The sequence below is a fragment of the Sturnira hondurensis genome, unplaced genomic scaffold (assembly GCF_014824575.4).
Source record: "Sturnira hondurensis isolate 20B ecotype Veracruz unplaced genomic scaffold, ASM1482457v3 Scaffold0010428, whole genome shotgun sequence".
NCBI lineage: Eukaryota > Metazoa > Chordata > Mammalia > Chiroptera > Phyllostomidae > Sturnira > Sturnira hondurensis.
The window spans coordinates 43,048-67,544 of NW_028083059.1; the positions used below are offsets into that span (position 1 = coordinate 43,048).

The window sequence follows — 24,497 nt, forward strand, 5'->3', positions numbered from 1 at the left end:
ATTATTCTTAATTTCTATGTCTCTGGTTATACTTTGCATGCTTTTTTCTTTTGTTGATTATGTTCCAGTTAAGGGTGAGATTGTATGGTATTTGACCCTCTGCCTGGCTTACTTCACTTAGTGTAATGCTCTCTGGTTCCATCCATGCTGTCACAAAGGATAGGAGCTCCTTTTTTCTCTCTGCTGCATAGTATTCCGTCATGTAAATGTAATAGTTTTTTGATCCACTCATTTACTGATGGGCACTTAGGTTGCTTCCAGCACTTGGCTATTGTAAATTGTGTTGCTATAAACAATGGGGTGCATAGGTTCTTTTGGATTGGCATTTTAGGGTTCTTGGGATATAATCCTAGCTGTGGTATTGCTGGATCAAAAGGCAGTCCCATTTTTAGTTTTCTGAGGAAATTCCATAGTTTTCCACAGTGGCTGCACCAGTCTGCATTCCCACCAACAGTGCACTAGGGTTCCTTTTTCTCCACATTCTCTCCAACACTTGTATTTTGCTGATTTGTTTATGATGGCCATTCTGACCAGTGTGAAGTGGTATCTCACTGTGGTTTCAATTTGCATCTCTCTGATGAATAGTAATGCTAAGCATCCTTTCATATGTCTCTGGGCCCTCTGTACTTCCTCCTTGGAAAGGTGTCTTTTCAGGTCCTTTTCCCACTTTTTAATTGGGTTGTTTGTCTTCCTGTAGTGGAGTTGTCTGAGTTCTTTCTATATTTTGGATATCAAATCTTTGTATGAGGTATCATGGGCAAATATGTTATCCCATATAGTTGGTTCTCTTTTCTTTTCTTTGTTTTTTTAATTTTATTTATTTTTACTTCTAGAGAGAGGGGAAGGGAAGGAGAAAGAGAGAGAGAGAGAAACATCAATGTGTGGTTGTGTCTTGCATACCCACTACTGGGGACCTGGCCCACTACCTGGGCATGTGCCCTGACTGGGAATCAAACCAGCAACCCTTTGGTTTGCAGGCCTGTGCTCAATCCACTGAGCTACAGCAGCCAGGGCTAGTTGGTTTTCTTTTCATTTTAATGCTGCTTTCCTTAGCCTTGCAGAAGCTATTTAATTTGATGTCCCATTTTTTTATTCTTTCCTTTATGTCCCTTGCTCTAGGGGACATATCAGTAAAAATATTGCTGTGCGGAATGTCTGAGATTTTCCTGCCTCTGTTTTCCTCTAGGACTTTTATGGTGTCACAACTTATATTAAAGTCTTTTATCCACCTTGAATTTATTTTTTTGTATGGTGTAAGTTGGTGATCAAGTGTCATTTTTTTTGTATGGAGCTCTCCAGATCTCCCAACACCATTTGTTGAAGAGGCTATTTTTACTCCATAAAATGTTTTTTTAAAGCAAGTGCTAATATGATAAATGACCGTAATCATAAATTCAAACACTCAGAATATAAATGGACAAAAAAAAGATGTGAAACAAAAACTACTGTACAAAAAAATAATAAACCAGAGAAAAAGAAGTTTTCCAGAAACAAAGATTACTTTTTAAGTTTCCAGAGGAAACCTTTTTAAAAAAAATCATTGCATTTATGGGGTGATATTGGTTAATGAAATTATATAGATTTCAGGTAGGCAATTCTATAATACATCATCTGCATATTTCATTGTGTTCACCACCCAAAGTCAAGCCTCCTTCTATCACCATTTATCCCCATTTCCCCTCTTCTACCCTTCTCCATTTCCCTCTGATAATGACCATGCTGTTTCTGTCTGAGGGTTTTTGGGTTTTTTTTGGCTTAATCCCTTCACCTTTTTCACCCAGCCCTCCAATCTCCCTCCCAACAGCAGTTTCTGTACTTATAAGCCTGTTTCTGTTCTGCTTGTTTATTTTGCTTTTAGGTTCAATTGTTGACAGGTATGTAATTATTGCCATTTTACTGTTCATGCTTCTGATCTTTTTTCTTCTTCTTAAAGAAGACTCTTTAACACTTTATGTAATACTAGTTTGGTGGTAATGAAATCCTTTAGCTTTTCCATCTCCAGAAAGGTCTTTATATATCCTTTTTAAAAAAATATATATTTTATCGATTATGCCATTACAGTTGTCCCATTTCCCCCCTCTTCATTCTCCTCCACCTGCACACCCCCTCCCACCCACATTCCCCACCTTTAGTTCATGTCTATATGTCATAAGTTCTTTAAGTTCTATATTTCCCATGCTACAATTGCCCTCCCCCTGTCTATTTTCTCCCTACCATCTATTCTACTTATTTTCTGTACCTTCTCCCCTTCTCCCCTGCTCCCACTCCCGTTTCAGCCTTTCATGTGATCTCTATTTCTGTGGCTCTGCTCCTGGTTTAGCTGTCTGCTTAGTTTGCTTTTGTTTTAGGTGTGGTTGTTAATAACTGTGAGTTTGCTGTCCTTTCACTGTTCATATTTTTTATCTTCTTTTTCTTAGATAAGTCCCTTTAACATTTCATATAATAAGGGCTTGGTGATGATGAACTGCTTGAACTTGACCTTATCTGAGAAGTGCTTTATCTGCCCTTCCATTCTAAATGAAAGCTTCGCTGGATAGAGCAATCTTGGAGGTAGGTTCTTGCATTTCATGACTTGGAATACTTCTTTCCAGTTCCTTCTTGCCTGTAAGGTCTCTTTTGAGAAATCAGCTGACAGTCTGTAGGTGACTGTCCCCTTATCTCTTGCTGCTTCTAGGATTCTCTCCTTCATTTTCATCTTGGCTAATGTAATTATGATGTGCCTTGTTGTGTTCCTCTTTGGCTCCACCTTCTTCGGGACTCTCTGAGCTTCCTGGATTTCCTGGAAGTCGATTTCCTTTGCCAGATTGGGCAAGTTCTCCTTTATTATTTGTTCAAATAAATTTTCCACTTGTTGCTCTTCCTCTTCTCATTCTGGCACCCCTATAATTTGGATGTTGGAACGTTTAAAGATGTCCCGGGGGTTCCTGAGCCTCTCCTCATTTATTTGAATTCTTATTTCTTCATTCTTTTCTGTTTGGTTATTTCTTTCTCCCTTCTGGTCCACTCCATTGATTTGAGTCCCAGTTTTCTTTCCATCCTTATTAGTTATTTGTGCATTTTCCTTCATCACACTTCGTGAAGCCTTCATTTTTTCATCTAATTTGAGACCAAAATCAACCAGTTCTGTGAGCATCCTGATTACCAGTGTTTTGAACTGTGCATCTGATAGGTTGGCTATCTCTTGATCACTTAAAAGTATTGACTCTGGTGCTTTGATTTGTTCTTTTGTTGGAGCCATTTTGGTCAGGTCACACCTATTATGTAGTGAGAAGCAGAGCCTTAGGTGTTCACCAGGGCGGGGCAACCCAGAGATGGGTTCTGATGCTGCATGTGGGTGTGGGGTCATAGAGGGAACACTGGCGCTTGTTCTGCTCTTCGTTGGACCGCAGTCCCTTCTGCCACTTCCCACAAGCCAATTGGGCCTTTCTGGTGCTGGCTCCCGGGGGGTGGGTGGGTGGGGCTTGTGTACATTCTAGGACCCTGTGGGTCTCTGACAACAAACTCTCCTGTGAGGCTGGAAGTATCTCCCAGCACCTTTTCAATTGGTGCTTTTAGGCCTTATTTCGCGTCACTGGGGCCATGGTTTGTGTGGTCTGTCCCGCTGCCTGTTTTTGCCTAGTTTATCTGCACGTGAATGTGGGGCCACGGTCAGCCAACTGCCTTGTGTGCTCTGCTCATTTCCTCCCCACACCCGGGTTCTGCTAGCCTTGTGCTGCCTGCACTCCCAGGTCTGGCAGTCACCGCCTTTTCCTACTTCAGTCCCTCTCTGGTGGCCGCTGACTCTGCCCTCCTTACTGGTCTGGTTGAATAGTTGTTGGACTTCCGTATAGTTCAATTTTTCTGTGTGTTCTGGTTGTGTTTTTGTTTCTAAATCTTTGTTGTCCTTAATTTTGGTTGTGCGAGGAGGCACAGTGTGTCCACCTACGCCTCCATCTTGGCTGGAAGCCATATCCTTCAATTCTAAATGATAGTTTTGCTGGGTAATCTTGGTTTGTAGGTCCTTGCTCTGCATCACTTTGAATATTTCTTGTCAATCATTCTGGCCTGCAAAGTTTCTGTTGAGAAATCAGCTAACAGTCTTATGGGAGCTCCCTTTAGGTAAATGCTTTTCTCTTGCTAGTTTTAAGATACTCTGACTTTAGTATTTTGCATTTTAATTAGGATGTATCTTGGTGTGGCCTCCTTGGGTTCATCTTGCATGGGACTCTGCACTGCCTGGACTTGCACATTTATTTCTGCCAGGTTAGGGAAGTTTTCGATCATTTTTTCAAATTGGTTTTCAATTTCTTGCTCTCTCTCTTCTTCCAGCACACTGATAATTTGAATGTTGGTATACTTAAAGTAGTCCCAAAGGCTCCTTACATTATCTTTATTTTTTAAAGTTCTTTTTTCTTTTTGCTGTTCTGATTGGGTGTTTTTTGCTTCCTCATATTCTAAATCTTTGATTTGATCCTCTGCTTCATCTACTCTATTCTTGATTCCCAGTAATGTATTCTTCATTTCACATATTGTATTCTTCATTTCTGACTGGTTCTTTTTTATGTCTTCTATCTTCAATTTTAAGTTCCCTATCTCTTTGTTGAAATTCTTCCTAGCAAAGTTCATGGAGCATACTTATAATTAGTGTTTTGAACTCTACATCTGGTAGATTGCTTGTCTCCATTTTGTATAGTAGTTCCTTTCCTGGAGTTTTGTTCTTTTCTTTCCCTTAGGATATGTGTCTTTGCCTCCTCATTTTTGAGGCCTCCCTGTGTTTGTTTCTATGTATAGCACATTAGGTAGAACTGCTATGTCTGCCATTCTTAGTACAGTGGCCTTATGTAGTAAGTGTTATGTAGAGTCCTGTGGCACAACCACCCTGTTCACCGGAGCCAGGCACTCCAGGTGCATTCCTTCCTACTCCCATGTGGGGTGTGCATGCCCTACTGTTGTAGTTACGCCTTCATTGCTGTTAGCACATCAATGGGATTTACTCCCAGGCTGACTGGTGGCTACAAGGACTGGCTTGCATCGACCAACCATCATGGAGGATTAGCTGTGCAGGGATCCACCCCACAGAGCAGGACTTACTTCAGTAAGGCTCTGGTGCTTACTGAGTCTACTCCTGGAATGTGTTGCTTGTCAAGGCAGTTGGGTGGTTGCCTCAATGTGGTCTCAAGCTGTCCACCGGCTGCACTGGCTCTCAGGGCTCCCAGAACATGCAGGCCAAGGTCAGCTGCCACCTGTGTTCTACTGGGGCGACCCAGCATGAATTACAAAGTAATTTGCAGATGGCTCCTACTTGTTCTGGGCTTAGAGGTACCCAGGCAAGGCCAAGCTGTGACCCATGGCCACCTGCTGCTAGAGCCAGGCCTTGAGTCAGTTAATGAGAGGTACAGGGCATTCTGAGGCCAGATGCTGCTTGTTTGAGAGATTTTTTAAAAGTCTGAAGTATAAGCCAAGACATCTGTATAGAAAAGGCACTGGAAATAGCTTGGGTGGACCTACAAGCTTGGTGGGGCTGTGTCTCAGAGAATCACCACAGTAAGGCAAACAGTGTGAGCCAGGTTGATGGAAACTCAGATATGGCACCCATCTGCCAACTCTGTGGACAGGGGGCATCAAGAAACAGTAGTCTCTGTTAGCACTTCTGCCAGAAAGCTGCTTCCCCAGCTCTTGCCCTGATGCCAGACAATTCGGTTCTTCCCTGTATGTCTCTGATGCCTTTCAATCTGCTGCTCTCACACTGGAGCTCAAAGGGATTGAGTCAGAGTCAAGTCCGTGTGTGGGCCCTTTAAGAGGAACTGCCTTGGTTACCAGTAGCCTTCCATCCCACTCAGCGACAATCTCTGCTGGTTTTTACAGCCAGTCATTATGGGGAATTCTTTTCCTGGCACTGGAACCCTGGGTGGTAGGGAAAGGTGGGACCTCTTGCTCCTCAGGGGGGTATCTCCACAGCTGAGATATCCCTCCCAATTTTTATCTGCCACACATGGGTATGGGACCAACCTAATCCATGTCTCTGCCCCCCCCTACCAGCCTCAATGTGGCTTATTCTATAAATCCTTAACTGTAGGACTTCCATTCAGCCAGAGGTTAAGGTTTCTGAATGATGGTTGTTCTGTAGCTTAGTTGTATTTTTGGTATGGTTGTGGGAGGAAGTGAGTACCATGTTTATCTATGGTGCCATCTTGACTGCAAGTACAAAAGGAAATTTTCCAAGGGAAGAATAAAAATAACTAAACATATGATAAGATACATAGATTAAAGAACTATAATAAATACCATAGATTAAATAAAAATGGTAAAAAGAGAAATAGATATAAAAAATTAAAAGGATCCAATTTGCGCTCCTGTTAAAGTAAAATGAAACAATAGAATAGAACTAATATCTACAAGCATGATTCAAGAAAACTTTGCTGAAATCAAAAAAAACCCTGAATCTATATGTTGAGCTGGGCCCTAGTGTACCTGGAAAAACTGACCCAGAAGACATATGCAAGACATATGCTTATAAAACCACTTGGCAAAAACAACAAACAGAAAACACTGGACCTCCAAGGAAAGGACCAAGTTACTTTCAAAAGAAACAAATCAAGTTGGTCTCAGACTTCTCAATAGTATACAAACAGAAATCAATGGAACATTTTCAACTACCCCAACACACTCACAAAAGTGTGGCTGAAGGATTTTATATGAAGCTATAATAAATATCCTTAAATATCAAATCTACAGAAAACGTTTTAAACATGCAAGGACCAAGGAAAGATTATATCTACAAGCCCTTCTGAGGAATATTCCAGGGAATAAGATCCACTGGGAAACTGGTAAAACACTGGTGTTGAGCACCAAGGGGATCTAGTGATATACTCAAGAGTACATCAAAACTGGGGATAAGCGTAGAAGAGTAGTTTGGTAATGTTACATACTCTGACAAAGTGGAAATAACCCAGCTGAGAAAAGGGAGGAGAAGAGAGACAGAAAGGAAAAAAATAAGTGAGTTTATTTAATAATAAACTCATTAATTGGTATGTAAGTAACAGGTGGGAGTCAAAGAAGGTTATATAGTTGACAACCCCAAAAGTACAAACCTAATGAGGTAAAATAAACTAGGTACTTTATATAAAGCATTAGTAACTTACATATTTACTCACTATTGAACTCTTTGAACTATTCAGATAAAATGACATGGCTGAAATATGTTTTTCTATGAGTATATCCCAACAAAAAAAAAGGGAAAATATTAATTAAATGTAATTAGCAAACTATCACTAATAATAATTGATTCTAGGTGAATACACGAAGGATCATTATACTGTTCTCATTTTTAAACATTTGGATATTTGCATAATGGAGTCTCAAGAGCCATTAACAAGGAATAAGCAAGCTTTATCTGTGCTGATATAATCACCAAGATTCACTGGTAAGTGAAAAAAAAGATATAGAATAGTATATACAACATATCTTTTGTTCAATGAAAAAGAAATACATATATACATAAAGCCCTGGTCAGGTGGCTCATTTGGTTGGAGCACTGTCTGGTGCACCAAAAGGTTGCAGGTTCGATTCTTCCGTCAGGGACCACACCTGGGTTGTGGGCTCAATCCACAGTCAAGATACACACAGGAGGCAACTGATCAGTGTTTCTCCCTCACATCTCTTTCTCTCTCTCTCCTTTCCTCTCTGAAGTATCAAATAAATATATCTCAGGTGAGAGTTAAAAAATATATGTCTATGTGTACTCTAATGTGAATACTATGTATTCTCATATACTGTATATACTATGTATATGTGTACTATGTGTATACTATGTAAAACTAATATAAATGGCTACCTAGCATGAAAGTAATAAAAGCAAGGCTTCTGCATATACCTGTTTACAGAAGTTGAATTTTGAACTAAGTAACTGTTTTACCTATTTAAAAAATCCACTAAATCACAAAGGAAATATGTAAGCAAATCCTAAAATTGAAAGCAATGTATCTCAGTTGTATACGAAATTAGTATTGTAAGCAAAAAATTATTTCAAGTGACTTGAATACAGTACTCTTATTCCTTTCGTAGGATATGCATAAGAATAAAGAGAACTGCTAAGAAATCCTAAGTTTTACTCAATATTTCTATTAGTAGTAACATTGGTTGTAATTTTTAAAGTAAATTTTGCACATGGTAGAATAAAGAATAAACATTAATATAGTTATTAGAAACCAGGATTTTCTTCCCTGGCCAGGTAGCTCAGTTGGTTAGAGGGTTTTTCCTGATTTAAGGTTGTGGGTTCAATCCCCGGTCAGGGCACATACAAGATGTATTCAACAAATGAATGCATAAATAAGTCAAACAACAAATTGATGTTTCTATCTCTTTGTTTCTGTTTCTGTCTTCATCCCACTCTCTCTCTCAATTCAATAATTAAAAAAAGGAACCAGGATTTTCAGCGTAAGAGAAAAAGAATCACATAAAAGAAGAAAACACTATGGTACTATTTTGAATTAATATTGTTGAGACTCATGGGTTTTAATAATATACTTCCTAGCTCTGCTCACTGAAAGGGTCTAGAAGCAATCACACTTTGGTAGCAATGAGCACATCTAATGTCTAGAGTTTGGTTTCTAAATATTATTCCTCAGTAACAGAAACAAAAGTTCCTTGGAGAAATGGCTAATTCCAAAACTGGGGTATGTAATGTACAAGATGAGCCTACAGCATCTCCTTGTGGCAGAAACCAAAAACAAGCTCAAAACTGTAAGGTGGGTGTCAAAAGGATATGGAAAGAACTTAAAGCTCCCCCTTCCCCAGCTAGGTTTGGAAAAACTTAAGAAAAAACAAACAACGACAACAACAAAAACAAAAAAAACCCCACCATTACTATAATCGATTATAAAAACTTCACCTTCCTACAAAAGAGAGGTGACTATTTCACAACTCCTTACTCTGAAAATTAGTCACTAAAAGGGAAGAACTAAGCATTTACCCTGCCTATTTTCAGAGAAATTTTCCCAGTTGATGAGTAAAAGCATTTCTTTAAAGAATGCAAGCTGATAAATGTAAAAAGGAAGACAAAAGGAGAGAAATCACCATTTTGGAACACCCAGTGAACCAACTGATCCAGGTATATATCATCAGTGGATGGGTAGTTAGGGAATGGGGTATTCATTTTGATGACAAAGTATCAGCCTGCAGAGAATTTGCTAAGTGCAAAGGGGGAAAAATGTACCTTTACATTGGAAAGATTAACCAAGTGATCAAATTTGGCATTGAACAGTAGAAAAGCTTGATATCACACTCTTCTAAGTAACTCTATATGAAGTACACAGCACGTTTCCCAAACTACTTAATTTTAGGAGGTAAAATTGAGAAATGAGAAAATAATCAGATGAATGCAGAAAGTGGGACAACGCTGTACAACTGGTCTGGTTCAAACAGTCAAGGCAAACAGGTAAAGAAGAAGGGACTGTTCAAGATGACAAAAGAGCTGTGATGCATGAATCCAAACTGAAGAGGAGTGCAAAAATACAAGTCAAAGGCCACTTGAGATGATAAGGGACTGGACTTTAGTTGAAATTGGAGAAGTATTAATGCCTCAGGTGAGCTAGTGGCTTCATCATTCAGGATAGACCAGGTTATGCTGCAGTAACAAAGAGCCCACATTCTCAGTGGCTTGGAACAAAGGATTATTTCTCCCTCTCATTTGTGTAGCAAGTTTCAGAAGTCTTAAGCTCCCCAATCTATTGCTCTGTTCTAGAGTAATTCTGTGTTTCCTTTAAGAACAATAGAGATTCTTAATGATAATGGGTAGGTGGGTTAGGACAATGTTTCTGAGTGTGATTCCCACACCATTTTGTGTCGATCTCCAAAAATACTGTTAAATGTAAACACTTTATTGCTACCTATGCAAATGCCTTTAACTCCAGAGTCCTAACCCATACTTGCTGAACCAGAAACTCAAAGACAAGGCTTCAAGAGTCTACTACTAAGTAGCTAGCTTCTGAAAGTTGCTTTATTATAATTCCACTATTTTATAAATGTTGCTATACAAAAGGATATTTGCCTAGAAATAACTAGAGTAGCAGTTTATAAAATGGCAGAAATTAGTGTTTATTTTCTGACAAGGTAGCAAGTACAATAGTATACATATTTTTTAAAATAATCAATTAATTTTTATTACAAGCTATCTTTTGATAGAGATTCCTAAAGCTTAGCTGTATATTTTAAAATACAGGTTCCACATTTTACTTTAATCAATTGAGACAAGCTAATGCCACTGGATTACTACAATGAAAAGCCAACAAAATAGCTAAAACTTGGGTCATGAAAATGGATCAGTCATTGATAAGAGCCTGCAACTGCTCTAATCGTTTTGCAGACAATCAGCATCTCATCCAACTTAGAATGCCAACTGGAAGTATTTTTAGTATTTTAAAGTAGACTTTCTGAAAAAAAAAAAAGTCAAAAGGCTAGGCTAGTTACACACCTATTCAAGCGGACAAGATCCAGAACACTGACCACACCGAACACTGGTGAGGATGTGGAGCAGCAGAACCCTATTCACGCTGCTGGGGATGCAAATGGTGCAGCTGCTTTGAAAGACAGTTTAGTGGCCTCTTACAAAACTGAACATACTGTTACCATTCAATCCAGCAACCATGCTCCCTGATATTTACCCAAAGGGGTTGAAAGCTTCTGTTCACACAAACACCTGCACATGGATGTTTACAGCAGCTTTATTCATAACTGCTACAACTTGGAAACGACCAAGATGTCCTTCAGTGGGTAAATGGACAAATAATCTTCCAGAAAATGGAAGATTGTGCAAGGCTAACAATAAAAAAAGAGCCATCAAGCCATGATAAAACACCAGGAAACTTAAATGCATATTACTAAGTGAAAAAAAGCTAATCTGAAAAGTTACATACTGTACAAGGAGGGACTCCCAAAAACCCCCAGAATTATCTTCTGGAGGACAGGCCACTTACAGTACAGGCTTCCCTTGCTGGGTGTGTTCCAGGAACCCATCTGTACCAGCGTAATGCGGCACTGTTGTGAGAGGCGGTGTTCAGCTTCAGTGAGTTATTTTTGAAGACTCAACACATTTGCCCATTTCCTGATGGGTGATTTACGAGCACACCTGTCCACAACACGCTGAGTGTTCGGCAGTTTTTGGTTCAAAATAGCATGACCCCTGTGCCCACCCTCCCTATTCACTGATCTCACCCAATATAACTTTGTTTCCCTGGATGAAGAAAGTCCTCAAGGGGAAACATTTTGCTGATGTGGAAGAGGTAAAACAAAAAATGGCAGAAGTTAGTAAAAGGCATCAAAATGGACAAATTCAACAACTGTTTTGAGCCATGGGAAAAAATATCTTGATAGGTGCACTGCATCAAATGAAGAGTACTTTGAAGGTGACTAAAGTTTAAACGTGTAAGAATAAATACACAACATTTTATAAATAAATTCTGGGTTTTTTTGTGGTCCCCCCTCATATGATTCCAACCACATGGCATTGTGGAAATGGTAAAACTATGGAGACAGTAAGATCAGTGGTTGCCAGGAGCTGAGGGAGGAAGAGGAAGGAGAGAACAGAAGATTTTTAGGGAAGTGAAAATACTCTCCATGGTGCTCTTAAAGGTCATTTTACATTTGTCGAAACAAATACTCTCCATTGGTACTCTTAAAGATCATTAATACATTTGTCTAAACCCACAGAATGTACACCTAAAGAGAAACCTAAATTGTGGACTCTGGGTGACTCTGAGCATCGATGTAGGCTCACTAACTGTAACAAATGTACCACTCTGGTGGGGGGTGTTGATAATGGAGAAAGCTATGAATGTAGAGGTAGATGGGAAATCTTTGCACTTCCAATTTTGCTCTGAACCCAAAACTGCTCTAAATCAGTGCTCTAAAATCTAAAATTTAAAAATAAAGAGTCTACCACCTTGTCCTGCTACCCCACCAAATAAAGAGATTTGGGGACGGAGACCTTCTTTTCTTCTTTCTTTAGTCAAGACTCCTCGAGCTATTTCTAGCCTCACTAACCTGCTCAACACACCCCCAAATAAAATGAATATTCACTCTTCTCTGCCAATCATTTTCCTCCCCATGTTTACATTCAGATGTCTTTGAAGAGACGTTTCACCTTGAACATACATACTCATTGGACACCTCCTTCCATTAACAAGTTGGTAAGAGCAAATTGTTACTAATTATAACAGGAAGTGACAAGCACAAAGGAAACATTTAATGACATGATAAACTGTATCTGCTGAACCTTTTAGTCCACTATTCCTAGTTGAAATATTTTGGAAATTATTTTTTGTATATAATGGTTATTAATTACCAACATCTGTCTTTTGACAAATGAACTGCTTAACTTGACATTGTTACAATTAGTGTAAGTTGCAGGTCCATCTGTCTAGGTGATGGAAAAAAACAACTACAACTTGATCCAATTTGTTTTTTTTTTCCCAAAGCAAAACATCTGAAATAAAACATGAACATTTAATTACCTTTAGATAATATATGAAATAATTTACATGCTATACCTTCCCAAACACACTGAAGATAAATCCAATTTTCTGAGACACACAATCTGCTTTTTGCCAATACATACCCTATGGGTCACTTAGGGTGTTAACTGATTTTTCAGTCCACGTGAGAGCAGATAAACACATGCATATGTGCCTCAACTGAAGATTAGAGGATGACAAACCAAAGAGCTGACTAGAAGAAATCTTCCATGGAAGGTCTGAAAGCCAGTTAGTGCTGGAACCCAGTGACAAAGTACAAACACTTTCCCTCTGTGGTCACAAAGGTTAAGCTTCCTCTCCCAGTGCTTAAATTCCACACACAATGTTTTATACAGAGTACATTTCTATTGCTCTTTAAAATGGAGTATTTTTCCAATCAACATAATTTGTTACAGAAAAGCACTGGAAAACTAAACCGGATTAGATAAGCTCTCACACAGTAAAGTTTTTTTTTCCCACTTGAAAAAATATTTATGACCAAAACTAGTAACAGATATAGGCATAATAAAGAGAAGCATGAGGGGTCCTTTGCAATCTCCTTGTACCCTTTAATTATGCCTCATGCCACCCATATCACTTAAATTTTCAATTTTAAAGCCAGCTGGCTCCGGCAGTCCTGACCTCAGGCACCCAGGTCCTGTGTGAATGCGTGCTGCCTCAGCCCAGCAGGCCATCGGCTACAATATAGATGCTTTTCCTCTTGTAATTTAAAGATATGTATCAGTACCCAGAATAAAGTTACATGGCAAAATGAAACTCTTCCCAGCATCTAAGTTGGTTTTGTTAAACATTAACTTTGTATTAGGCTATCCTTTATTTTCCTTCTTTTCTTATATATTAACAGAAAATAATAGTCCATCTAGAAATGACTGCTTTAAGATTCAGATAACCAAGCAAATATATCTACCTGTATTTCATTTTTGTTCTTACCCAAAAATGTTTGGGTAAACTGAGAGTTAAATAGTCTAGAAAGAGTAGTAACTCATTGAGAGATAAGACAGTTTAAAAATACATATGTATTATCCATGTTCTAAGAACAGTTTTAGAACTTTAGATTTCTTTTAATTACATAATTATCAAAGGAATAAAGCCAACCACAAAATAAGAATCAACAGTGCAGTAATCCATACATGAAAGGCAGTCAAATATCCTTAATATTAAAAAAAAATCAATAACCTATGTTATAAACAGTAAGTCGTCAAATGTAGTACTAAGCAAACTGTAATCAGAATAAAAACTGCAGTTGCACTACTGAGCACGGCAGCGGGATGAGCTAAGTGGGGACGTAACAGTGCGCCTGCGCCCAGAGCACTGTCACACGCAGGGCCTGCAGCAACGAGTGCACGACCCACACAGACAGAACTAGGCTGACCAAGGAAAACCCAACAGAAAACCTTGCTCTAGGCTACAAAACCTAAGAGTAGAGAATAAACTGAGATTTTATGTCTTTATTAGAAGTTATTTTCCATGGCACTTCAATGTTAAACATCACTAACAGGTAAAATATGTAAATATTCATAGTTACGTGGTTACATAATCAAAAGAACTTGCCGTATCTATTAAGGGATTGCCTTGTTGAGTTTTGTTTACTGGTGATTAAATTATACTTATGTAAGGCCATTCCTGTTTGGCTGTATTTAACATATAAAACATACAGAAATGTCAACTTGCTAGTATACAATGCAAATTGTGTTTTGAGTAAATTTGCCAATATCACTTGTTTCTTGACTGAAAGTCATTCCTTGTTAGAAATGCAGTTACACTGACTTATTTCTCTCACAAGAACAGTCATTATCCTTCTTTCGACTATTAACCTACTGTTAGACTCTAAGAGAATTATTGGACAAATTCCTTTTGGTCATGCACACAGATCACCCTCACAATAAACCATTTCTTGCACTACAGTTAGTCCAGAAAACACTCTGTGAGTCTAACAAGTCATCCGTGCCACTCCGTACTCTAAGCTGACCACAGCGGGTTTGGATTTGGAGAACTCCTCCGAGTATTCAGCGTAACGGTTGTCCGCAGGGTTGCCGCCCTCTATAGTTCGCAGAGTATCAGTCACAGGTAGCACAGTGTGCTCCTTAAAACATAGCGAGGTTTTCAGGGTAGGTGACTCGGGACGAACTGAATGTAACAATTCCTTGGTGAGAACTCCATCAATTTCCTCATTTTTGTGTTTATTGATTTTCTAGAACAAATACAAATTTGAAAAAAAAGACTAATTGCATATAGTACATGTTCAAATATGTAGATGAAGGAAAACATACTTCTGTAAAATGTTCTCTTTAGGTACAGTACAAAATTGAATCTTGAAAAATTCGCTACATTAAAATTTGAAGTATCTATACAAAACGTACCTTAAATAAAGTGGAAAGGAAAAGAACAGACTGGACAAAGCCATTTGTGATATATATACTAAATGAAAAAGAATCAGTGCCTGGTATACAAAGAATTCTTCAAATCAGTAAGAAAAGGGCAGATATGCCAACAGAAAAACAAGCAGAGATTTGAATAGGATGCTCACAGAAAAGAAAAAAACAAATGGCACAACAAACATGAAAGTCATTCAACTTCACTTACTATCATAGAAACCCGAAACTAAAAACACTTTAAATGTTCAGCAGCTGAATGGACAGACTGTGATCTACTCATACATGATAATATTATACAGTAGTTATTATCAAAAGAAATGTATTAAAACATACATATTAGCATGGATAAATTTCAAAACAATGTTGAGAAAAATGAAGCACAACAGTAAGTTTATTTCTATTTATTTTTTTAAAATACAGTTTCCATTCCTGGATGGTGTGGCTCAGCAGACTGAGTGCTGGCTTGGGAACCAAAAGGTCACTAGTTCGATGCCCAGTCGGGACACATGCCTGGGTTGCAGGCAAGGTCGCCAGTGGGGAACACATGAGAGACAACCACACGCTGGTGTTTCTCTCCCTCTCTTTCTTCCTCCCTTCCCCTCTCCCAAAATAAAAATAAATAAAATCTTTAAAAAGTAAATAAATAATACATGTGGTTTCCTAACTGAATGAAGAGCACATGCAGATTCATGTTGTCACCCTTTATACTTCATACAAAAATTGTATTCTTCGGTACTTTAAATCACACAAAACTATATTATTAATTGTTGTGGATACAAACTTACATAGTAGAAATGTTCACAATAATTAACACCAAATTAATTGGTGGGGGGAGCCTGAGGAAAAATATAAGCATCCTCAAATATATCACGTTTAATTTGTTAAAACAAAAACATGAACGACCTGGTCCCAATATTTATTATTTTATATCTCTAGTTTTCTACATACTTCAGATATTTTGATATATTTTAAAATTCAGGGACAGTGATTCAAACTAACGTACTCAAAGGAGAGATCTGACTTTCAAGCAACCATGTGCCCATACGAGGTTTCTACATGAGGGGGGATGCCCCAAAACCAGAATTATCTACAGCAGGGCAGGCCCCTTGTAGTACAGGCTTCCCCCGCTAGGTGAGTGATCTAGGAGTCCATCTGTATCAGTGTACCAGCTGGTGGTGTTGTGAGAGGCTGTGTTAGGCTTCAGTGAATTTTTTTTGAAGACTCTTTCAAAACTTTTGCCCATTTCATGATGGGTGATTTATGAGCGTACCTGCCCACACTATGCTGAGTGTTAAGCAGTTTTTGACCAAAAATGGCATGACCCCCATGCCTACCCTCCCTATTTACCAGATCTCACCCTGAGAGATGTTTTTTGTTTCCCCAATGAAAAAAGTCCTCAAAGGGAAACATTCTGCCAATGGAGAAGAAGTGAAACAAAAAAGCACTAAAAGGCAGAAGCACTAAAAGGCATGAAAACTGACAAGTTCAAAACCTGTTTTGAGCAGTGGGGAAAAAGTCTCAATAGGTGTATTGCATCAAATGAAGAGTACTTTAAAGGTGACTGAAGCGTAAACACATAAGAATAAATACACAACTTTGTATAAATAAATTTTGTTTTTTGGGGTCCCCCCTCATATACTAATTTACACTAGGAACATAAGGAAGTAAACTAATTTAATATTCCCAATATATTATGTGAGATAATTCTGAATACTTACAGATTCTAAGTCTTTAATGTCTTTCTCTAATTGCTTATTTTGCACATTCGTTTTTGTGATTATGTTACACACTGACTCCCTGGGATGCAACGTTCGGTCAAATTGGTGGTACATGCTTCTCCAAAACCTTTATGACCAAAAATAGAAAAATTTCAATAAATTTTGAAAATTATGTTTGGACAAAAACCAGAACATAAACGTTCAAAGATGGCAACTTACTTAAAATTGAAAGATACTGTATTTGGCTCCAAAACAGCACACCCCTGAGACATGGAACTGTACAGAGGATTTGAGTACTTCTCTCGGTCGTCCAGGAGAAAGGGCCACAGGGAGTGAGTCTTCTCCCGTAACCTTACACAATGAGAGAAACACAAATATCTTTCTCGTAGATGCCAATACTCAGTTTTATAAACCAAGCAATTGTTTTCCAAGTAGAGTTAAGTTTTAGTTTTTACTTCTATTCACAGTCTAAGGTTACCTTCTCTCTGAATTTTGTTTGCTCCTTCTCCCCACTTTCACTTATAACCGTTTAATGAAACCATGTCTATCGAACATAACGCAGGTATGTCATTTTCTCCCAAACCACACACTTTAAGAGATTAATTCACACAATTTCATAATCTTGGTGTCTGTTACACCTATTTCAAATGACCACACACATACAGCTGACCCTTGCATGACACAGGTTTGAACTGAACAGGTCCAACACGTGTCCACGAAATACACAGGGTTCAATAAACAGTGCTGGCCCTTCATATTCCTGGGTTTCACTTACACAGATTCAGCAAACCTCGACCAAAAACAGTACTTTCAAATCCATGGATACAGAGGGCCAAATTAAAGTATATGCAGATTTTCAACTGTACAGGGTTGGTGCCCCTAACCTACACGCTGTTCAAGGGTCAACTATCTAGAGAATGGCACTGTATTTCCATGTGGCCTCATTCTCCTAGCCCCATGCCCGTACTGTAATGGCAGGGACAGATTTAAGGGTAGTACCAATAAAGGAAATTAGGAAAAATCAGGACACTGTTCGAGCACATTAAAATGCCAATGATACTAAAAATCAGGACTTCTGCCAAGATGGAGGCATAGGTGGAAACACTGTGCCTTCTCCCACAACCAAGTTTGAATACAACAAAGGTTTGGAGAACAAAGACACAGCCAAAGAACAGAAAATTGAATTATATGGAAGTCCGACAACAACGCACCGTTCAACCGGGACGGTAAGAGGGGCGGAGCCAGCAGCGGAGCTGGGTCAGGCAGGACAGATCCCCGACCTAGGCGCGCAGATAGCCCGGACCCAGTCAGGGTGTGGGGCAGACTGACCGCGGTCGCACATTTGCGCACAGTGAGACGGACAATGCAGGCCCCAGGGGGCGAACCCAGTGGTGGAGGGCTGATGGCGTTGGCACATTCGTGTGCAGTGGGATGAAACGCGTGGCCCAGTGACAGTGGCAGCTGTGGCACCTATGGGGGCCGAGGCAGGGGGCGGCAGATGGGACACCATTGCTCCTCTTTGACCCCGCTCCCACATACAACGTCACAACCCAGCGACTTAGTTGCCCTGCTCTGGTGAACACCTAGGGCTCCGATCCTGATACGTAACAGGCACAAACAGCCCAAAAGATAGCGCAAGAAGAACTCAAAGTCCCAGAGCCGAAAACTCTAAGCGACCAAAAGATTGCCAGCCTCTCAGATGCACAGTTCAAGACACTGTTTATCAGGATGCTCACAGAACTGGTTGATTATAGTCACAAATTAGAGGAACATATGAAGGCTAAACTAATTGAAATGAAGGGAGATGCACAGGAAACCAATAGCGATGGAAAGGAAACTGGGACTCAGATCAATGGAGTGGACCAGAAGAAGAACAAAACATCCAACCAGAAAGGAATGAAGAAACAAGAATTCAAAAAAATGAGGAGAGGCTTAGGAACCTCCAGGACATCTTTAAACGTTCCAACATCCGGATTATAGGGGTACCAGAAGGGGGAAAGAAACAGCCACGAGTGGAAAACTTATTTGAACAAATAATAAAGGAGAACTTCCCCAGTCTGGCAAAGGAAATAGACTTCCAGGAAATCCAGGAAGCTCAGAGAGTCCCAAAGAAGTTGGACCCAAGAAGGAACACACCAAGGCACATCATAATTACATTAGCCAAGACTAAAATGAAGGAGAGAATCCTAGAAGCAGCAAGGGATAAGGGGACAGTCACCTACAAAGGAGTACCCATCAGACTGTCAGCGGATTTCTCAAAAGAGACCTTACAGGCAAGAAGGGGCTGGAAAGAAGTATTCCAAGTCATGAAATCCAAAGACCTACAGCCAAGATTGCTTTATCCAGCAAAACTTTCATTTAGAATGGAAGGACAGATAAAGTGCTTCTCAGATAAGGTCAAGTTCAAGGAGTTCATCATCACCAAGCCCTTATTATATGAAATGCTAAAGGGACTTATATAAGAAAAAGAAGATGAAAAATATGAACAGTGAAAGGACAGCAAACTCACAGTTATTAACAACCACACCTAAAACAAAAGCAAACCAAGAGGACAGCTAGATCAGGAGTGGAACCATAGAAATGAAGAACACATGGAGGGTTAGCAACAGGGGAGTGGGAGGAGGAGAAGGGGGGAGAAGGTACAGAAAATAGCATAGACAGTAAGTAGAAAATAGATAGGGGGGAGGGCAAGAATAGTAGGGGAAATATAGAATCTAAAGAACTTGAGACACGTGGTTATAAACTAAGCGGGGGAGAATAGTGGGGGAGGGAGTGTGCAGGTGGAGGGGAATGAAGGGGGGAATGAACAACTGTAATGGTATAATCAATAAAATAAATTAAAAAAAGAAAAAAATGCCAATGATACTAAAAATCAAACAGAAAGTAGGTGAAGTAGGTGAGGCAGGTGGGTGAAGGGTAGAATGGTTTTAGAACTACCTTGTACCAAATAAACACAAAATAGATAAGGATAGAGAAAGAAATATGGAGAATCTGCTTTCTTCTGTGATCCCCAAAATAACCAAGAGATACCTTCTTAGAGAACTACTAGGAAATTGTTGGGAACCGCCCTGCCTGGTTTCAGGAGCTGTAACCATGTCTAAGGCTGAGCAAGCGACCTTCAGACCCTAAGCTAAGGCTGAGTGAGCGACCTTCAGACCCTAAGCCACTAAGGAGACAAAGCTTATCTCCCTGGCAGGAGCACCACTTCTGCTCTTTTTTCCATAACTGGCCCCCAATGCTTGACCAGTTAGCCAATGACAGGTAAGATTCCCTAAGGGGCAATGACCTAAGACAGGCATGATCACGAGGATCCAGGGAAGAACTTGGGGGGCTATGGAGAAAGGGGGTGATGCTCACCCCTCAGCTTTGATGAAGCCTGACTCCCCTGAGTCCGAGAGAAGTCTCCGAAAATTCCTTGGCTATCTGCCTCCTCTGCCTGACTTAAGCCTGAAACAACGACAGGGGGGAGTGCAGCCCTGTACTGGAAAGGGTGGGCTCCCCTGGAGATCAGGCCTGAGAAAGGATATGTAAAATCCTGTGAAGCTTGCTTTGCTAAGAATGCTCTTAGTTAAATGATAAAGGCTGGAGCAGGAAATGAGTTTGTTTCCCAAAGTTTTGTAGCCTTTTAGCTGATAGACCCTGACTGAGAAGAAGCCCTAATAATTCTTTATATGCTATTTACTGTTTGATCCTTACTGCCTAACAATGATTAATGAACTGCACTTGTATTCCTGTGCAAATTAAACCCAATAAAAGCCTGTCTAGGTAAGGGTCAGCACGCTCTCCCCTTGAGAGGGTGGCCAGGCCACTCTGAGGTGCTCTCCCCTGTTGAGGGAGTAGCCGTGCCATCCCTTCTTCTCCACAGGACTCGGGAGTCCGTGTGAATTTGTCTCATGTCTCATCCATGATGCTGCGGGCACTGTGAGCTGGTGTCCATGTCAGGAAATACGTGTTTTATTACATCTTCCTATTTATGAGGATGTTTGACACTAAATGAGAATTGTTGACACTAAATGAGAATCCTAAAAAACAGCTCTGTACTCCAAGTCACCTCCCCTATTTATGAAATAAATAAATACATAAAAGCTTTGAGATGCTGTAGCACAGAGCTAGCGTCCTAATGTTCTCTGACTTGTTCACCTCTGTCACACTCTACTTCACCTGTCACTGCCTTACATGTCTTCAGATTCCTCCACATGCTCCCATTTCTGCCTTCAACCCTGCTGGGAATGATGGTACCCGGCTGTCTTCAAACTACTACACCAGAGTTAGGCTAACATGTCACCTGGATGTTCAAAATCCGTAACTGCTCTTGACTGACTACTGTAAGAAACCTGAACCGAGAAGAGCTAAGGACTAGGAGATAGATCTCCCTTGTGCCACAATTTAGCCAGAAGCACGTAATCCCAAAGACTAGTTAGGGATGGACAGATGCAGCCAAATACGTAAACTTATTTCCCCAAAGAACTGTCTGTCTAGAAATGTGAGGAGAGCTATAAGGCTTCATCTTACCCTAAATTACTCAACAGTTTTTAAATCTTTTAAGACACTTTAAAACTTAGTAGCCAATATTTTCCAGAAAATAAAATAAATATTTATACACACACACACAGATATATTTTCAGACTGGAAAGAAGCGTCAGTGCTATTTCTAGGGTTTGGTAATATTTCTTGTTCTGAGTGCTGGTTACACAAGTGAATGACCCTAAGATTTATTAAGCTTCACACTGAAGATACATGTACTTTCTATATATATGCTATACTTCAAAATACATTTTTAACAATGTATTTCTACTATTACCCTGAGGATGTGAGAGATACTTGGCTTCAGAAATACAGGCCATAAAATCTTTACCAAAAACTGTACTTCTAGGAGTCCAAAATGGCTGCCGAATAAATGGAAGCTACACTCAGGTTCCCAGCGAATACCTGGATTTACCTCTAAATTATAGAGCAATCAACCTGAATAACCAACTAAAGTCTAGCTAAACTAGAGGATTTTCAGAAGAAGCCACTCAGAAACTGGGAAGAAGAGTAGAGATGTGGTCAGGACTGGCCCCCACAGTGGGCCACACGCAGTGGCTGGAAAGCCAGGGGGATACCTGTACACTGCAAACTCCCTGCCACCCGAAGCATTGGGTCTCAACCCCACACAGGGACCCCCAACCCGGAGCGATGGAAATGGGAAGAGGAGCACACACAGAATCTGGTGGTGAAAATCAGTGGAGACTCAGACTGCCTAGGAGAGCGGCGAGTCTGGTAGAGACTCAGGCACCCCCTTCCCACAGTCGAGCACTCCTGTGTGACAGCACCAGCCAGGGGAACGCACCGCCTGGTTCTCCAGCTCCTGGTGAGTCCACCCTGATGTGCTCAGGCCCTGCTGAGGGGTCTGCTGGCTGCACCCAGCAGAGACCTTCCGGGTGCTCTTTTTCTAGAGAAGCTCTTGGCAGAAACTCAGTGATTGAAAAGTGTAGCTTTGGAAAGAGGGCCACTCTTCCCCACCGCAGATACAGCCGGTGCCCGCCTCCAATTTGTTAAATCACCTGGCCTGCCCTTACACTCTGGGGCCTCGTCCTGCTGCGTTCAGTTGCACAGGGGGATCACAGTGCCCTACAGAGATGGGACTTTCGGAGCACTACATCCCAGGGAGGCTTTTGTCCAGGAATCAAACGGGCAGGTGTTGGGCTGTGTGACTACATCGTGGCGGGTCCACTCCTATTTCCCCTGCAAGCTCAGCCCATGCTACCTCAAGAAGGGAAAAAAAGTGTTCACCCTCTCTTACAGGTTTGTCAGCACCGCCCCCAACAGGAGACTTTGGATCTGTACCCCCAAGTCCCTGTGGCCCTGCCCTGCTGAGCTCAGTTCCACGGGGAGGAAGGGGTGGCTGCTCTGAGTTGAGACATTAATAGTGTGTCTCCCACATAAACTATTACTCTGCGACCAGGACGAAGTGCCTGGCCCCTCCTGCAGGCTTGGCCAGTACCACCCCAAGGAGAGTCTCTTTTGATCTCTCTCTCCCCACCTTCCCCAGAGTCCCAATGGTTTTTCCCTGCTGAGTTTGCTCAGGCAGAGAGGATGGCTGGCTGCAGCCAACCTGAACCTGCGGCACGCTCCTCCTGGGGAACTAGAGATGGAGACTCTGGCAGAGACTGAGTGGTTTGGTTCTGAAGTAGGAGCCACTTACCTTCCCTGAGTACCTGACCACACGGCCCCCCAAGTAGGGGATGCACCAGCCTGGTTCTCCTGACCCTGGTCTCCCTACCAAACTTACAACATGTGGAAGGGTCTGTGGATCAAAGACTGGGCCCAGTGTACAGTCCTTCTGTACATGTGGGTGTCTTATGATATAAGACATGTGAATGTCTTACATCACAGTGAATGGCATGGTAACTCTAGATAGACAGGCCAAGGCTAGTACACACAACACCTGACATAAACTGTACCTGAATCCCACCCAAGTAAATCCAGAACCAGCACAACTAGTGGTGGGCTCTAAAGCCACACCAGAGCTCTACCCAACTGGCCACACAAGCAGGAAACCCAAAGTGGGATTCCAGCAGGCACCACAGCCTACCTGAAGCAACTCCACCTCAGCGTCAGCCCCTGTACAGTGACTCATCTGTGGAGATTAAGATTTACCCTTATAGATAGACATCCCCAAGGGTTAACTCCACCCACAAAAGGGCCAACAGGATTCAAGATTCAACTACAACAGGGGAGTGGGTGCACATGACCCACAAGAAACACTCCTGCAGCATGGCGCCCAGGTGATCTGGAGGGTTGTGCCACTGAGCCCATCAAGGCACCTACATCATAAAGATACAACAAGTCTGGGAATCACCTAATACAGAGATAAAATGGTGAGAAAAAGAAATATGCCCCAAATGAAAGAATAAGAGAAATCAGTAAAAAAAGAATTAAATGAAATGGAAGTGACCAAAATACCAGAAGCAGAGTTTAAAACAGTGGTTATAAGAATACTCAAGAACCTTAGGGGAAGAATGATCTCAGTGAGAACTTAAAGAGATAGTAAGCATTAAAAAAGACATAGAAACCATAAAAAACAACCAGTCAGAAATGAAGAATATAACACCCAAGCAGAGCATCAAAAAGGAAAGAGAATTTTTAAAAATAAGGAATATGTAAGGAAGCTCTGGGACATCGAGTGTAACNAATGAAATGGAAGCGACCAAAATACCAGAAGCAGAGTTTAAAACAGTGGTTATAAGAATACTCAAGAACCTTAGGGGAAGAATGGATGATCTCAGTGAGAACTTAAAGAGATAGTAAGCATTAAAAAAGACATAGAAACCATAAAAAACAACCAGTCAGAAATGAAGAATATAACACCCAAGCAGAGCATCAAAAAGGAAAGAGAATTTTTAAGAATAAGGAATATGTAAGGAAGCTCTGGGACATCAAGTGTAACGACATCTGCATCACGGGGCCACCAGAAAAAGAGGAGAGTGAGCGAGGGATAGAGAACTTGTTGGAAGCAATAATGGCCCCAAATGTCCCTAACCTGGTGAAGTAAAAAGTCACATACGTTCAGGAAGTACAGAGTGTCCCAATTACAATGAACCCAGAAGGGCCCTCACCAAGACACTTAATAATTAAAATACCTACAGCCAAGACTACTCTATCTAGCAAGGCTATCATTTATAATTAAAGGCAAAATAAAGAGCCTCCCAGACAAAAAAAAAAGAGTAAAGACGTTCATTACCACCAAACCTGTATTACAAGAATGTTAAAGGGCCTGCTTTAAAAAGAGGGGAGAGGAGGGAAAAACTTAGATATAAAGAATGAGATGAAATGAAATGAAATAAAATACAGCAAAGTAGGAAAAAATTCAGTTCTATTTTATACTGTCAAAATATTTCATTAAGTTCAACTAC

General features: G+C 40.6%; 1 protein-coding gene across 1 annotated transcript in view; it reads right to left on the reverse strand.

Annotated features, from left to right (window-relative positions):
• Window positions 1-11,254: 11,254 nt before the first annotated feature.
• Window positions 11,255-24,497, reverse strand: part of MTMR6 (myotubularin related protein 6) — a 40,742-nt gene continuing 27,499 nt past the window's right edge. The window contains exons 12-14 of the mRNA XM_037058853.1: window positions 16,822-16,953; window positions 16,603-16,729; window positions 11,255-14,700 (exon numbers count right to left, since the gene is read on the reverse strand). Coding sequence (XP_036914748.1) covers window positions 14,440-14,700; window positions 16,603-16,729; window positions 16,822-16,953 — 520 coding nt within the window. The 3' untranslated portion in view covers window positions 11,255-14,439. The remainder of the gene's footprint in view (window positions 14,701-16,602; window positions 16,730-16,821; window positions 16,954-24,497) is intronic.